General features: G+C 40.6%; 1 protein-coding gene and 1 pseudogene across 1 annotated transcript; both read right to left on the reverse strand.

Annotated features, from left to right (window-relative positions):
* Window positions 1-4,046: 4,046 nt before the first annotated feature.
* LOC119909595 (trace amine-associated receptor 1-like) lies at window positions 4,047-4,917 on the reverse strand (the record flags this gene model as incomplete). The annotated part of the gene is given in 2 exon segments (XM_038727866.1): window positions 4,047-4,739; window positions 4,741-4,917. Coding segments are annotated over 2 exon segments (870 nt in total), but the record flags the coding sequence as incomplete, so codon positions are not given.
* Window positions 4,918-10,500: 5,583 nt separating this feature from the next.
* Window positions 10,501-14,928, reverse strand: part of LOC119909324 — a 5,501-nt pseudogene continuing 1,073 nt past the window's right edge.

A 14,928-nucleotide genomic window follows, 5' to 3' on the forward strand; every position in this document is an offset into this window, starting at 1 on the left:
CCTGAGCCACCCAAAAAAAGCGAGCCCTTATGTGTTTGTCGTCATTTCTGTGTAGTCCTTGTCGGATTGTTGTCTTGTCTCCCTGTGTCCGTTCGTCTACCTGTTCACTGTCTGCACGCTCATGGATTATTACACTCCACTGCTTGGATTATTGTTTTGTTACGTTGCATTGGGATTTTGGACTTTACTTTCATCTTTTGGATTTTCAGTTTCTGTTTGGATACCCGGTTTCACGGACTAGTCGCATTTTGGATTGTTTGGACTTTTAGTGAGTTGTGTGCTTTGTGTAATTTTAATAAACATGTCAAACTCATCCAGTAATTTTTCCAGTTTAGGTGAGAAAAAGTAGATGTTGCAGTGATGCCTTTGCAGCGTACCTGGAGCTGATGAATTTGGTCAGTGTCTCGTAGGGGCTGAGATAGGAATTGAGGCAAAAGATGAAAGTAGGGAAGGAAACTCCTAGCTGTTCTTCGAAGTGTAAATATGAGAGAGTTGTAAGTGTGGATGGTGATGTTGGATAGACTGGGATGATGACAAGACTTATAGGTGGATGACAACTGCCTAGACTTTATTTCATCGTATGTGGGAATGTCCACCAATACTGTCATTCTGGAGGCAGGTGTTGGATCTGGCGAGCCAGGTCATTGATAAGGAAGTTCCCCTTAGTCCTAAAATGTGCTTATTAAACCTCTACCCAGATGGCTTTATAACCTTGAACAAAATCAGGTCTTTATTGAATATTTGTTTGAATTCAGACACATACTGTGTCACATCACAATGGCTGAGGGGAATAACTTTTTACTTAACTTTAGAAAAGATAAGTTACGTAACAAAAACTAGGCTTGACTTATTTTTATGGCTGTTGTACATAATAAGTTTGAGTGTACACTTTCAGATTCATGACTTTGGATGCCACAGCTTCTACTTTGATCCTTAGTGCCTGTTTATTGTATGTAATGTGCCTTGCTGTATTTTTGTCGTAAAATAACAAAAGTTCAATAAATACATATTTTTTAAAATATTGCCGGACTACAGAGGTGGGCGTGTTGTGCTGTGAAGAATAGCTGGTGACTGTATGAGAGGGAGTCTGCTGTTGAGGAGAGGGTTGGTGTTGGCTCTCGCGGCCTTGCCTCCAGCGTCCGCAATTTCCTGACCTCGCTGATGGAGGAGAAGAAGCCTGGGATCCGCAAGGATTTGGAGAGATCTTGTTAGGGGAGCTAGATCCCGGTGGGCCATGGTATGTTAACCACTGAGCGCAAGTGGCAAACCGTTTCAAACAGATCATGGTACAAATTGTCCTCTGAATCAGGCAAGTTGATCTATATTTCTGGATCCATAATGATTATTGGTTAAATGCAAAAGAATTTTGTGTGACCATGTGGTTAAGCATGAAGCACGGTCTGTCTTGCTTCGAGACAAACGGGGCAGGCTGAGAAGAACAGGTATATGTGAGACACACACTAGAGGAATGAAGGTACAGGCAGAGGTAACTAAAATGCTAAGGTTGGAATCTAGGTCTAAACGGTTAGGTCTAACACACAGAGGAGATAAGGAAATATACTGAGATAAGTGGCTAGAACTGTGTTACACGAAAAAGACAATCTGGTGACTACACAAAAGCTAGCTGGGTATTTATCAGACCGTTTTCATCTCAGGGCGTCTAATACCACCGCTTTCAGAAAAAGTGACAAAGCGTAGTTATTTGACCCCAAAGGAACACTTCAGCGTCTGTGTGAGACACCCCAGGTGCGTCTCTATGTGATATTTCCAGATGCGTCTGTATGTGACAGTGGTCGCTCAGCGTCATCTGTGGCTATTGCTGACAGAGCTCCCTGCGACGCAGTGATCTGAGTTCCTTCACCAGGCTGTCAAACCCTCCCGTCTGTTCAGACAGTCTCTGGAAAGGATTTGATGATCCCGCTGGGACTAGATCATTATATTACGTTTTCAAGTTTATTTGATTTAACTGTTTAATACGATGGTATTAATTTAACTGTTTTATACTATGGAGGTTTACAAAAGTTAATGAAGTACTCCAATAATTTATTATTGTGCTTCCATATTATTGTGGAACAGATGAAAAACAATGGTCAAAGCAGCAGAGCCTGAGACATCCTGGCTTTTAGTCTGTAGTACGCGCTGAGCCATTTGTTTAGATATTGGCAAATTGGTCCCATTAAAAGTATACTGCATTACATCATAGAGTACGGTCTAGACCTGCTCTTTTATGAAAAGCGCTGTGAGACAACTGTTGTTGTGATTTGGCGTTATATAAATAAAATTGAATTGAACTGAATGTCCTTTTTTACAGTATACTCATGCACACAACTATTACTGGATTACTTTCATACCGTAGTCTGTATGCAAGAAGTGGACGCAGCCATCGTGAAGTCACCCATTGGTTTGTGTACCACCATTTTTAAGCCTAGAGTTTGGCATTTGGCATCACTGATTTGGGTTTTTTGCAATCAGAAGTGACCACATTCGAACAAGAGGGAGGAGTAAGCTAGCAAGGAGCATCCGTCATTCATGTTAACTGTGATTGGGATGGTAATTTTGGCCAGTGAAAATATGGTTAGCCATCCTTGGCAGGAATACACAACTCCACAAGACCGTTGAATGGCAGATGAGCAGAGCAGAGGGAAAAAGGGTCAACAATAAGCCTCAGTCTAGCTGTGAATGTACAGTGTAAGTTATAGTGACTAATGAATTGAGCTTCTCCACCACGACACGGTTCGACGATCAGTTCACTAAATGCAAAATTTGACAATTATGATTCAACTATGTAAATCCTTAGTCTGGGGCACCCCTACATGTTACCATTGTCATTGTGAGCATGCTAGCATACTGACAATAGAATTTAGCTCAAAGCACCACTGTGTCTAAGTACAGCATCATTTAGTCAGTCTAAGTCAGTCTTATTTTGTAGGTTATAAACTAGGCAGCAGAATTCTATATTTTAATAAATTATGATATTATTATGGGCTTTGTATTGATTAGACTAGAGAAGTGGGGTTGAGTGTCCCTCACAAGCATGATGTCAAATTAAGCCTTAGACTTAAACAGTCATTCAACTATAATATGTTCAAGAATCCATCACATGAAATTATTTAAATTTCACTATTGTAGTTCAGCAGTTCTGCCACCTTATTGGAAGAAAGGAAGGTTTTGGTTCCCCCTTACACACCACATGCATTTCTTTCCATGACACTGCATCTCTGTCATGTTTCACAAGGGCCAGAACATTTACATAAAGGAGAGCTATAATTAATGCCAAAATGGAACTTGGCCCCCTTAAACTGTTTAACACATGCAGAAATAATGATAGTCTCTTAGTTTATGCTATGTGTGCAGCAATAGTGATAAATCATTGTTTTCTTCTTGCTTGTCTCTTGCCTTTTTAAATACTGTACTGAAGTGCTAATTACACTGGTGCATAAAGAAGGAATGTGCCTTTTAGTGCAGAGGCAGAAAAGATTCTTGTCCAAGAAGTCCAGAATGGGGCCAACAATTAAAAATTTGCATGTGTTTGTTGATGTTTTTGAAGACTCACCCACTGAACTAATTCAGTACACTCAATTTTAATACAAATGTATGTTTGCTGATGTTGAACATTTTTAATAAACTTGAAGCGAATCAACATTACATCAAATATCTCACTCCATGTAAGCATCACATAGCTCCAGTAAAAGTTGGAACAAGCACATGTACATTTAAACATAGTGTGTTTTAACTTTTTACAAGATTGCATAAACTTGGGTGCCGGTTAGCTCACCTGTCATCCCCTCTCTCTGTCCACTTTCCCTTACACTCTCTTTTAAAAAAGCCCAAAACATAATTTAAAGAAAAGATTACATGAATTGGCAGCTCATTATAATGTATATGTTTGTGCCTCAGTCAGTATTTCACCAAAATATTTGTTTTTTCTGCAGTTTAAAAACATGCTGCACAGGTACAGATTGCATAGTCTAATGACACATGCTTGATTTTTATTGAACTAATTTTGATCAAACAACTAGATTAATTACAGCACTCCAAAGACTATGTCAAAGCAGTTTAGTGTTAGCAAAATCACCTTGAAATATTTTCCCAGAAATTATCATTCTGAAAGCTGATCTGAACCAGCTGTAAAATAAAGCATATATGAATGGATTGAGCATTGAATTTGACAATGCAAGCCAGTTAAGCGTTTCAGCCACAGCAACTGGCACTGAAACATTATTCAAAAGCTGAAAGGTGAAACAGAGAAAGAAAGGAGTCCAGCACATTAGAAAAATCCCCATAACAGTTGCAAGAGTTTTTGTGGCCTTTTTCTCCATCTTGCTGACAGTTGCTCTGGATTTTGTGCTCTGAGAGGTTGTGCTCTGTATGCTTCGTGCCTGTCTCTGTGCAACAAGGAAAATCTTCAGGTAGATACAGAGCATTATGATCACTGGGAGGTAAAATGAGAAAACAGGTCCCAAAATGTTTGCCAGTAATACATCAATATAACAGTCTTCACAGTTTTCATGGTTTAATCCAGCACTTAGAAATCCAATTGCAACTAAAACAGAAACACTCCAGCTCACCAGGATCATGATCACAACAACGTGAACATTTATCTTAGTTGTATATGTCAGAGGCTGACACACTGCATAATATCTGTCTATGGAAATACAGCATAAATTCAATATAGAAGCTGTGCTCAGTGTAACATCAAAGCTCTCTCGTACTTTACAAAATAAATCCTTTATAGTACAAACATGAACTTACAGTGACTTCCATGCTGAAAGGAAAGACTAAAATGCCAACAAGCAGGTCAGCCACAGCCAGAGAGAGAATGAGAAAGTTCGTAGGAGTGTGAAGCTGTTTGAAGTAGATGATGGAGATCATTACAAGAAGGTTTCCACATGTTGTGGTAACAGATAATGATCCAAGGAAAATATAATAAAACACATATTATGGAAGGGGTTTTTGTCAGTATGTAAGAAACATTATCTATTTCATAACAGGGATGTATAACATTAACATAAGTCCGGCTGACATTGACTTCTGGTGCCATGTTTCTGGGTTCCCTGCAAATCAGTTTTCCATTAATGATAATAACATTATAAAAGACATTAAAAGACATGTTTATTATAAAAAATATGCCTTGCATGAATGCAAATCTACAATAATAGTTTTCTAGATTAAAAGAAAGATTTTCAGTTTGTCATACCTTTTAAATTCTCAAGATAGTTCACGCATCACTGGTGCAGTATCAGTGTTGATGGGGTTTCGTTACTGTGACACTGTGCATGAACTTGATTTTTATCAACCCCTGTCTCATTACACTAATGAATACTTTCTACAATTGTCCAATCAGATGCGGGACTTTTCATCTTGATGCCAGAGCAACATAGTGTCAAAAAGATGATGATGAAGAATTTTTAATCATGTTCTGCTGTCACATGACAGGGATTACATTCACAGATTTTTACTCATTTTCATGACAACTACGTAAAAATCTCTTCCTAAAGTTATTTAAAATTACAAAGATTTTCGAGATCTCTTGATTACTTTTTTTTGATGACAGTGTTCATTCATCTACCAAAAACACATTCTCCTACTATTCTCTGCTCTGCTGATCTCAAACTGTCTATTTTATTGAACTGTCAACTAATCAATGAATGATGAACGTTACATTTACTAGACTAGATGTGTCTAGGTTTGAAGAAAACAATTGGTGACAGCTTCAGTGATGTTGGTAGGTTTTTAATGGGTCCCTAGAACCCACAGGAGGTCATTGGGTGGGTCCCTGAGAAATAAAGTGGGTCCCCATTAAAATGTGTTTTTTGACAAATTGTCGTGGTTTTTAGGGATGGCTATTGCTAGGATTTTATTGATACCACTACTGTTATCGTTTTTTTTACTATTACTGGTTCTGTTCATTACTAAAAGTGTTTGTTTTTTTTTAAATATACTATTTAAAATGTAATGGATGTATTGTTAAAGTATTTGCTTTTTTGTACAAACAGTAGCAACGTACAGTAGTTGTCATCAACTCAAGTAAACTTTATTATTTATTTTCACCTAGTCGCTGACTTTACTGTGTGTGTGTGTAACTCCAAGATTACTCGAGTTGACGACAACTTCGCTGTGTCAACACTATGTATCACTGCCATTTTAATTTTTGCTTATTCTGTGCTTGTAAATAATTTCTAATAAATGTTCAATAGTTTTGTGCTTGTGGTGTATAACATATGCTTTTGACATTACAGTTTAATATAATGCTCTGCAGCTGGTGAAAGGAACAGTGAACCCTTATGAGGAAGTAATGATTGATGGGTGAACCAAGAGTGAACCCTCCTATAGAATTTGACCCCTGACCCAGAGCTGGAGAGAGACACAGTGTTAGGGGAAGTGGTGTCTAACAGATGGTTACACTTAGTCTACAGCACTGTGCCCTTATATGGTATTTAGCAGAGACCTAAACATGTCTTATATAAGCTGTGTTCAATGTACAGAGAGACAGAGTGGCCATCGGGCTGGGTCACTCTCCAAGCTGCTGCAGAGCTTGTAATTGATGCTGAATTCTTTGATGTAATAAACTTTTATAATCAAGAACAGTGTCAAGCGGATTTCTTCTCAACACATCATCGCAGCATTATCGTTCGGACACCACAGAAATTGGCGACCACGAAGGGACCGTGTTGTGCCAGAATTCATCGTTCCATCACAGGCTCCATCGAGCTGACTCCCGCTCCAGAAGCTAGCGTATATGGTGAGTTTTCTCATAAACTGTGGGCGCTGGTCAGTTCGTGTGTCTGTGTGTGCGTTGAAGGGTACACCGGTTCGATCCCGTGTGAATGCTGGCGGGTGGATGTGTGAGAAGACTCCGTTCTAAATTGTGTGTGCGTTGTGGATAACGCAAATAGGTTGTGTGTGTGAATGTAATGAAGACAGATAGATAGATATAAAAGGAAGAAAAAGGAACAGCCTAGGAGTAACGGGAAGTGAGGTTTCATAACTTTGCAAAGATTAAGAATATGGGCCCTCAGATTCTTATAACCGTAAGTCATGTGGGATGGAAATTACTGTCGCGTGAAACTAGGCTTTAAGGAATAGGTAAATTGGAGTAAGGGAAAAAGAGAGAGAGTGCAACCCTGGCCAGGGTCATTTGGCTTGAATACAAATTAATAAGGATAAGGAAGAAAATATAAGGTTAAGGAAAAAGGAAAATAAGGATTAGGACGCCGCAGATCTGGACAAAAAGCCCTTGAAAGGCGATCTTAGATGGGCCGCAAATCCTGGAAAGGAACTAGGTGAATTTTCGGGTCCGTTCAAAGGAACTGGGAGCTTGTAGAAGAAAATTTAATTGTAAGTTACCTCTCGATACATGTGTTGACGAACTATGTCCGAAGTGGCCTCTCATTAAATATCTGCAAACTCGAGGTAGCATAAATTTAGGAAGGAAAATAATAAAGGAAAAAGGTGCGGCGGAAGCATGCTTTATTAACAGTGTGAAGAAATGCATTCTTGTTGACTGGATAGCTTGTGTGTGTGTGTGTGTGTGGAGAGCTGCCCTGCTGTGTCTCGGTTGTGTGTGTGAGAAATAGGAGAAGCCTAGTGTGTGTGAGAGACTGTGCAGAGGACAATAAGGCTAGGATTCAAGAAAACATATATATGAATAAAGAAATAGAGAAGGGAACTTGATCAAGGGGAAAACTGTGTTTTGAAATTTGGTAAAGTTATTGATTAATGCTGCTGTATGGTTTGGGTCATTCCAGAAGCAGCAGTGGGGGTTTTTCTTAGCCTAAGTTACTTTTTTGGGAAGTGCACATTTGTTTTTCTATATTTACTTGTATTTCATTTGGGGTTTTTTATGTGTGTAAATACATTTTTAAAAGGCATTTTCATTGATATTGAAGAACGTTTGTTAATAGAGTAAGCTGTAAATAGGAGTGAAGAGTAGTGTCCCCAGCATCCCCAGTGTAAATGACACCGAAATTCCTTAGCTTGCATGTTAACGTAGATATGTTAAAAGTTAGGGAAAATAGATTATGATTATTCAGAGAGGTAACACTCTTATTTTGGGGGGAAATAACCTTGTGAGTACATAAAAGGACTAAAGTGTTGTTTGCCTTTTTTTGGGTTTTTGTTCTCCTGTGATCTGAGAGACAAGAAGGAGAGAGAGAGAGAGAAGGAGAGAGGGGGTGCCGTCCAGCGCGCCACAGCAAAGCAGCCCCGGATCCAGTCTGGCCAGTATTGTGCAATCCACAAACTCTTTACAAACACCTGTGCATTTGTGTCTATACTCATTTATAATTATTACGGATGATACACATTTAGTTTGTTTCCTTTCAGGATATTATAGACACATTTGTACACAGAGAGTCTATTTGTGTATGCCTGCCATATTTCATGTTATGACTATCTAAGGGGAGACTTGGCAACGGACTGATCAGTTACTGTATTTGAATATTACATATGGGAGTTTTTGTGCAGGGGTCGTTTGAAGTCAAGTTGTGTTGGGAATTGAGTGGTATTGAGCTTTTGGGACAAAACTAAGGTGAGAGGGTGCTTATTAGGTAGGAGTTGGCGCCGTGTGATTGCTGGATAACAAGATTTTTGTGATTGCTCTGGAGTTGACAAATTCCCTTGATTTTCCATTAGCGGATGTGGTAAGATTGCCACCTATCAACAATTAAGTAGAATTAAAAGAAAAATAAACAAATAAGTAATAAGGAAAATAATTTTACAATAAAGAAATATAAAAGAGTTGTCACTATGCGGAAAAAGGACATTAAAACGTTGAAAGTAACTACTCCGGTTGATGTAGTGCAAAAAAATAATCCTCTAGTTGATGGTATTGTAAAGTTATCTGAAAAATGGCATAAGCGTTGGCCTAATATTGAACAACCATGGCCTGTGGAAGGGACTCTTAACCCAGGTGTACTTAAAATAATGCAAGTACTTGTGTCCACATATAAGTCGGATCAAAACAAGGGGAAAAAAGGGGAACGACGTAAAGAGAAGAGACGAAGAGAGCTGGGTGTTCTTAAGTTGTTCGAACATGAAGGTCAAAAACTGATGAAAGAGACGCAAGAGAAAAGGGACAGTGGTGTGGAGAAAAAATGGCAAAAGAGGCAAAGATAACAGAGAAAAATTAATGGCAGAAGTCAACAAACCCTTCTCACATACGGATTCAGCAAAGAGACCTCCACCATACGAGGAGGAAGCGGAGTTTAAGGATGTCTATCCTCAACTTCCAGTGATCATTCAGGAGGGTGGTTATTGCATCAGAGATGAAGATGAACGAATCATAGAGAGAGGACAAGCAGAAACAACTATAAAGATGACTCCAAGCTCCAAAAGTAAGAAGAAAATGACACGTTTGGAAACTAAGGGTAGAGCGAGGTTTAGGAGAATGGAAGATGATGATGAACAGAGTGATGTAGAAGAGATCATGGGTGGATATGATCCTGTGATCAGACGGAGGCTGGCCAGAGCGGAAAGAAGGGGTGATGAAAGTTGGAAGAAGAAGGATACAGGAGATCAGATCTCCGATGAAAGTGAAGATGGAGACAGCGATGAAGAGTGGGAGATTAAAGGTGCTTCATGTTCAAGGGATTTTATCCTCCAATGACTACTGAAGAAATAGAAAAAGACATGGATCGATGCATATCATGCTTGGAGAAGTCGACTTATCCAGAAGAAATAAGAGAATTGGAAGAACATCTCGAGAAGCTGACAATACAGAGGGAGAAATTGAGGAAAAAAGGGTCTCAAAAATTGGAGAAGAAGTATGCATTACGCCCAAGGAAAGGGAGCACAAGTAAGAAGATGCTGCCAGTGATAATCCGAGGACAGAATCTGGAGTATAAGCCTTTGCAGAATACCGATATGTCAGATATACTTGAGAAGTTGCCTATTCTTCAAGATGGAGCACATCCTTGGATCTCGAAGTTGGAAGAAATTACGGTAGGAACACAAACTGCCATAGGAGATATTAAGAGACTTTTTGCTAATCTCCTGGGGATTCCAGGTATGGAAGAGATTTTTCAGAGAGCGGGACTTAATCGATATGTGGGGACTGCTGTAAATGATCCGAGTTGTTCGCTGCAAGTAGGAATCGACTGTGGAGAGCACTGAAAGACACGTTTCCCACAAATGTGCATCCTGACAATATCTTGATTGATTCAGTGGGAAAAGAAGAGAATCCGAGAGCCTATGTGTCGAGAGCTCATCAGGTGTGGAGAAATATCACAGGAAATGATCCAGAGGCGAGTCAAATGGAGCGGTCAATTTTGCGAGCTAAACTACAGATGGGGTTGCCCCCACCAGTAAGGAGCAAACTGGCAGAGGTGGTTGGACTTGGAAGCATGGCAATAGGAGTCTATACAGATCATATAGCCCATCAAGTGGATCTATATAGGAAAAAGGAACATGATCAGAAAGAACAGGACCAAGTGACTCTCAGGAAACTCAATCAAATACAACTGGTGGAAAATAAGAAGAAGGAGAAGAAACAAGCTTTGGTTATGGAGGAGCAGTGTTTACCAAAGCAACAATCACCACCACAGCTTCAGTCAAGCCAGGAACAACCGCAATTGCCCCAACCACCACTAGTGGTCCCAGTTGTTTCATATCCACAGCCAGTTTATGGACAGATGCAGAACTGGAGAGGAAGAGGACGAGGAAGCTCAAGAAGAAGAGGATTTAATCCATACTTTCAGCAATCTCCAGAAGTGTGTTACAATTGTGGACAGGTTGGTCACTTTGCCCGTGAGTGCAATAGCTCAGGAGGAAATTTCAGAGGAGGAAGTTTCAGAGGAGGATTCAGGGGCCAGTCAAGGTCGCTTGGAGGACTGGTGAACCCTCACAGGGGCCCGGAGCCAGGATTCTAGAGGTGCCCAGAAAATCCGAAAGGGGGGTGTCAGCTGGTAGCATCAGGGCCGGAAAGAGATCCAACAATTGAGGTGAAAGTAAATAACCGACCATAGGAAGTAATGGCGGATAGCGGAGCGGCTTTCACCTGTGTTCGGCCTGAAGATACACATCTTCCTATGTCCAATCAACTGATTCGGACAATCGGGTTTGAGGGAGTGAAGCAGCTGATTCCTCTCACGGAACCAATTGAGCTCTGCTATAAAATCAGAAAACTACAATACCCATATTGGTATCAGAACATACACCTATTGCTCTATGGGAAGAGATGCTTTGTGTAGATTGAACTGCACAATAAAATGTACACCAGATGGCTGTCTGATAGAAGTGCCAAAAGAAATGGTCCACCAACTATTGATGACAACAGAGATGGAGTCCTCTGCAGTATTCTGGATTGGAAATCTCAGTGCAGATTTCTTGGAGCCGGCTAAGATATGGGAGAAATTCATTGTGGCGAACATGCCAGATGCGAAACTTCCAGAATCCATTCCATTGTACGCTCAAGTATTTCAAGAATGCTGCCCAATCAAACCCAGAGGAATGGTTGGCTCATCAACCAAAGGAATTCAACTAAGCTCAAGTTGCATAATTTGGGACCACAAGGAGCAGCTATGAAGGTAAACACTGATGATTATCTGGAGAAGAATTCAAATTGAGAAGAGTGTGCCACATGTGACTTTGTTGGTTTCTGAAGACTATGAGCAGAAACACATAGGGGAAATGATGACAGAAGCGGAGGAGCTGTTTTTGTACCGATGAAAGAGAATTTGGCAATTTGGAGGAGTACAGATCAGCGATTCGTCAAAATCATGATTTCAGCTAAAGGACAAGGACAGCCACAAGCTGTACGGATGACACATGAATCTATTTGTAGCCAAGATGGACTCGGATTCTATGAAAGAGGAGATGTTGCGAGAAGTTCCAGAATGTTTGTGGTCTCAACACAGTACCGATATTGGACTTGTGAAATCAGCCCAACCAGTGAAAGTAGAACTTCGACCAGGAGCTAGACCTCCTTGGAAGTATCAGTATCCATTGAAGGATGAAGCAATTCAAGGAATCGAACCACAAATTGAAGGACTTTTGAAAGCAGGTGTTTTGAAGATGACAACAAATCCTCAGTAACACGCCTTTGTTGCCTGTGAAGAAACCTGATGAGACTTATCGTATGGTTCATGATTTGAGAGCAGTAAATGAAGTGGTAACTGATTTTCCAGCAGAAGTTCCGGATCCACATACTTTGTTAGCCCAAATCCCTCCTGATGCAACACATTTCACGGTGTTAGATTTGTGTGGTGCATTTTTTAGTGTTCCTCTTAGTGTAAGAGTCAGGGTTTATTTGGATTCACATATAAAGGACAGTTTTAGAGTATGAGAGATTGAAGGATTTAAACACAGTCCTCATATTTTTAACAAAGTATTGAAAGATGATTTGGTAGGGATAGATCAGATATTGCAGAGTACTGTGATTCAATATGTCGACGATATATGATCTGTTCACAAGATGAAAATGTCACAAAGACTCAATTAAATTGCTACAAATATTGGCAGAAAAGGGGCATAAGGCCTCACAAAAGAAGTTGCAATATTGCCAGGAAGGTTGTATATTTGGGTCAGACAATAACGCATGGACACAGAAGCATTTCTGATTGTCAATTGGAGGCTCCAAGCCCAAACTGTCAGAGAGATGTTGACGTTTCTTGGTATTGCTGGTTATTCTTCAGCATGGGTTGAGGATTATTCTAGTTTGACGGGGACCTTTGAGAGCTATGGTTAAGGATACTGGGAACGCTCAACTTCACAGCAATCTGTCCTGGACACAGGAAGGCCTTGTGGCATTTGAAACAATCAAACAGAGGTTACAGGAGGCGCCAGCGCTCACACTACCAGACTACTCTAAGAATTTCTTGTTGTATGTGTCTAATTCCACTGGAGGTAAATATGCATGTGCAGTCCTTTGTCAGCCGACGGGTACAGGGTCGAATCCTCAACCTATTTCCTATTATTCGACTGCATATTCAGAAGTGGAATTAGGGCTACCACTGTGCTACAGAGCAATGGTTGGAGTTTATTTAATGTATGACAAAGCATCATCTGTTACGAGGGGTTACCCAGTGACAATTCTTACCCATCATAGTCTCAGGAATCTCTGAACTAGGAAAATACACATTGACTATGCCAAGGCTTAGAGACTATCATAGGCTCTTAGAGCAGGAGGATGTCACCCTGGTAAGGTGTGATACGGTAAATCCAGCGAGAATTTGCCAACGTCAGAGGATGGTGAGCCACATGATTGTGTTCAAGAGGCAGAGAAACTCAAGGCTTAGATCAGACTTGCAAGCCCTTCCACTACGTGAGGCAGACCTGGAGTATTGGACTGATGGGTCTTGTTATCGTGTGGGAGATAAATTGTGTGCTGGCTATGCAGTAGTAAAAGCTCAAGGAACGGGATTTGTTGTTGAAAAAGCTGAAGTAATACCACAGCCTGCGTCTGCACAGCTTGCAGAACTTGTGGGGCTAACAGAAGCGTGTTTGTTAGCTGACGGGCAGCGAGTGACAATATATACTGATTCGGCATATGCACATAATGTATGTCATTTGTTTGGAGCAGTGTGGAAAGGTCGGGGGTTTAAGAAACGGATGGTTCTCCGATACAACATCACGCACAAATAATAAACTGTTGCATGCTATGATGAGGCCTAAAGAGATAGCGATAGCTAAGTGTGCAGCTCATAAAACAGATGCGTCAAGAGTGACACAAGGAACAAAGCTGCTGATGAAGCTGCAAAAGCTGTCACAGGAGCTGACAAATTGGGCAAGGTTTTTCTGGTCACTCATGGGGTGGACTTGGAAGACAGAATTACGCTTAAGGAAGTGATTTTGATGCAGGAAGCTGCTCTATGATTGATAAACAGTTGTGGCTAGACCGAGGTGCTGTTAAGGATTCTACGGGTCTTTGGAGAAATCACGAGGGACTGATAGTACACCTCTGGACCTGTTAGGTTTGATGATTCAGGAAGCACATGGGTTGCTCATGTTGCCAGGGGGAGGTTAGGAGAAAATCACAAAGGAGTATGGTTTTTGGGCACCATATTTGCTTGAACAGATTGATTATGTCATAGGCAGTGTACAATCTGTCTGAAAAAATGTCCGCAGGGGTATGACTGTTCCTCCTGGTTACATTCCCACCCCAAGGGGTCCTATGCGTGAGTTAGTTGTGACTTGTCGATATGATAAAACCAGTTGAAGGGAAAAGATACATGCTAGTGGTTGTGGATAGATTTTCACGATGGCCGGAGGCCTGTCCAACCAAGCGGAAAGACGCTCAATCGGTTGCCAAGTTTTTGTGTAGAGAGGTCATAACAGGTGGGGACTTCCAGATCGAATATCATCAGATAATGGGAAAGAGTTTGTGGATAAAACAGTGAAATTGATTTTGCAAAAATTGGGAATCAAACAACGTCTTGGAGCAGTTTCACCCACAAAGTCAAGGGGTTGTGAAAAATTAATGGGGTTTTGCAATGAAACTATACGAGGGTTAATCTTCTGTCAAATACTCAAAGAAGTCACAGACTGACATTGTTGAAAACATGACATGGCTCTTGACTATATTTTAGCCAACAAGGAGGTTTGTGTGTGGCTATGAACTTGACGGGAGACGGTTGTTATACTTTGATCCCATAGTTCTGATAATATCACTAGTGTTATAGATGCATTAAGAGTATAAGGGATGCGTTTGGTCAATCTGAGGGAGCTGGATGGTCAGCAAATACTGGCTACAAAATCATTAGGACCAGTGGGAGCAGTGGTGGTTCAGATTTTGGTAGCAGCTTTGTAGCGCTGTGTTTGATGTTTTGCTTTTGTACGGTGCTATTGACTTTTGCGAAAGCTATGATATTGAGATGGGTTGGAGTGGTATGCCTGGGAGAACACTCAGATGCCTTGTTAACTATGCTGATTCAGATGGAGAGGATGAAGGGAACCAGATGAATTAATGATGGAAAGATATCCATTTTAATG

The sequence above is a fragment of the Micropterus salmoides genome, unplaced genomic scaffold, assembly GCF_014851395.1.
Source record: "Micropterus salmoides isolate LMB-PRFRI ecotype aquatic unplaced genomic scaffold, ASM1485139v1 Ms_hic_scaffold_18, whole genome shotgun sequence".
Taxonomy (NCBI): Eukaryota; Metazoa; Chordata; class Actinopteri; order Centrarchiformes; family Centrarchidae; genus Micropterus; species Micropterus salmoides.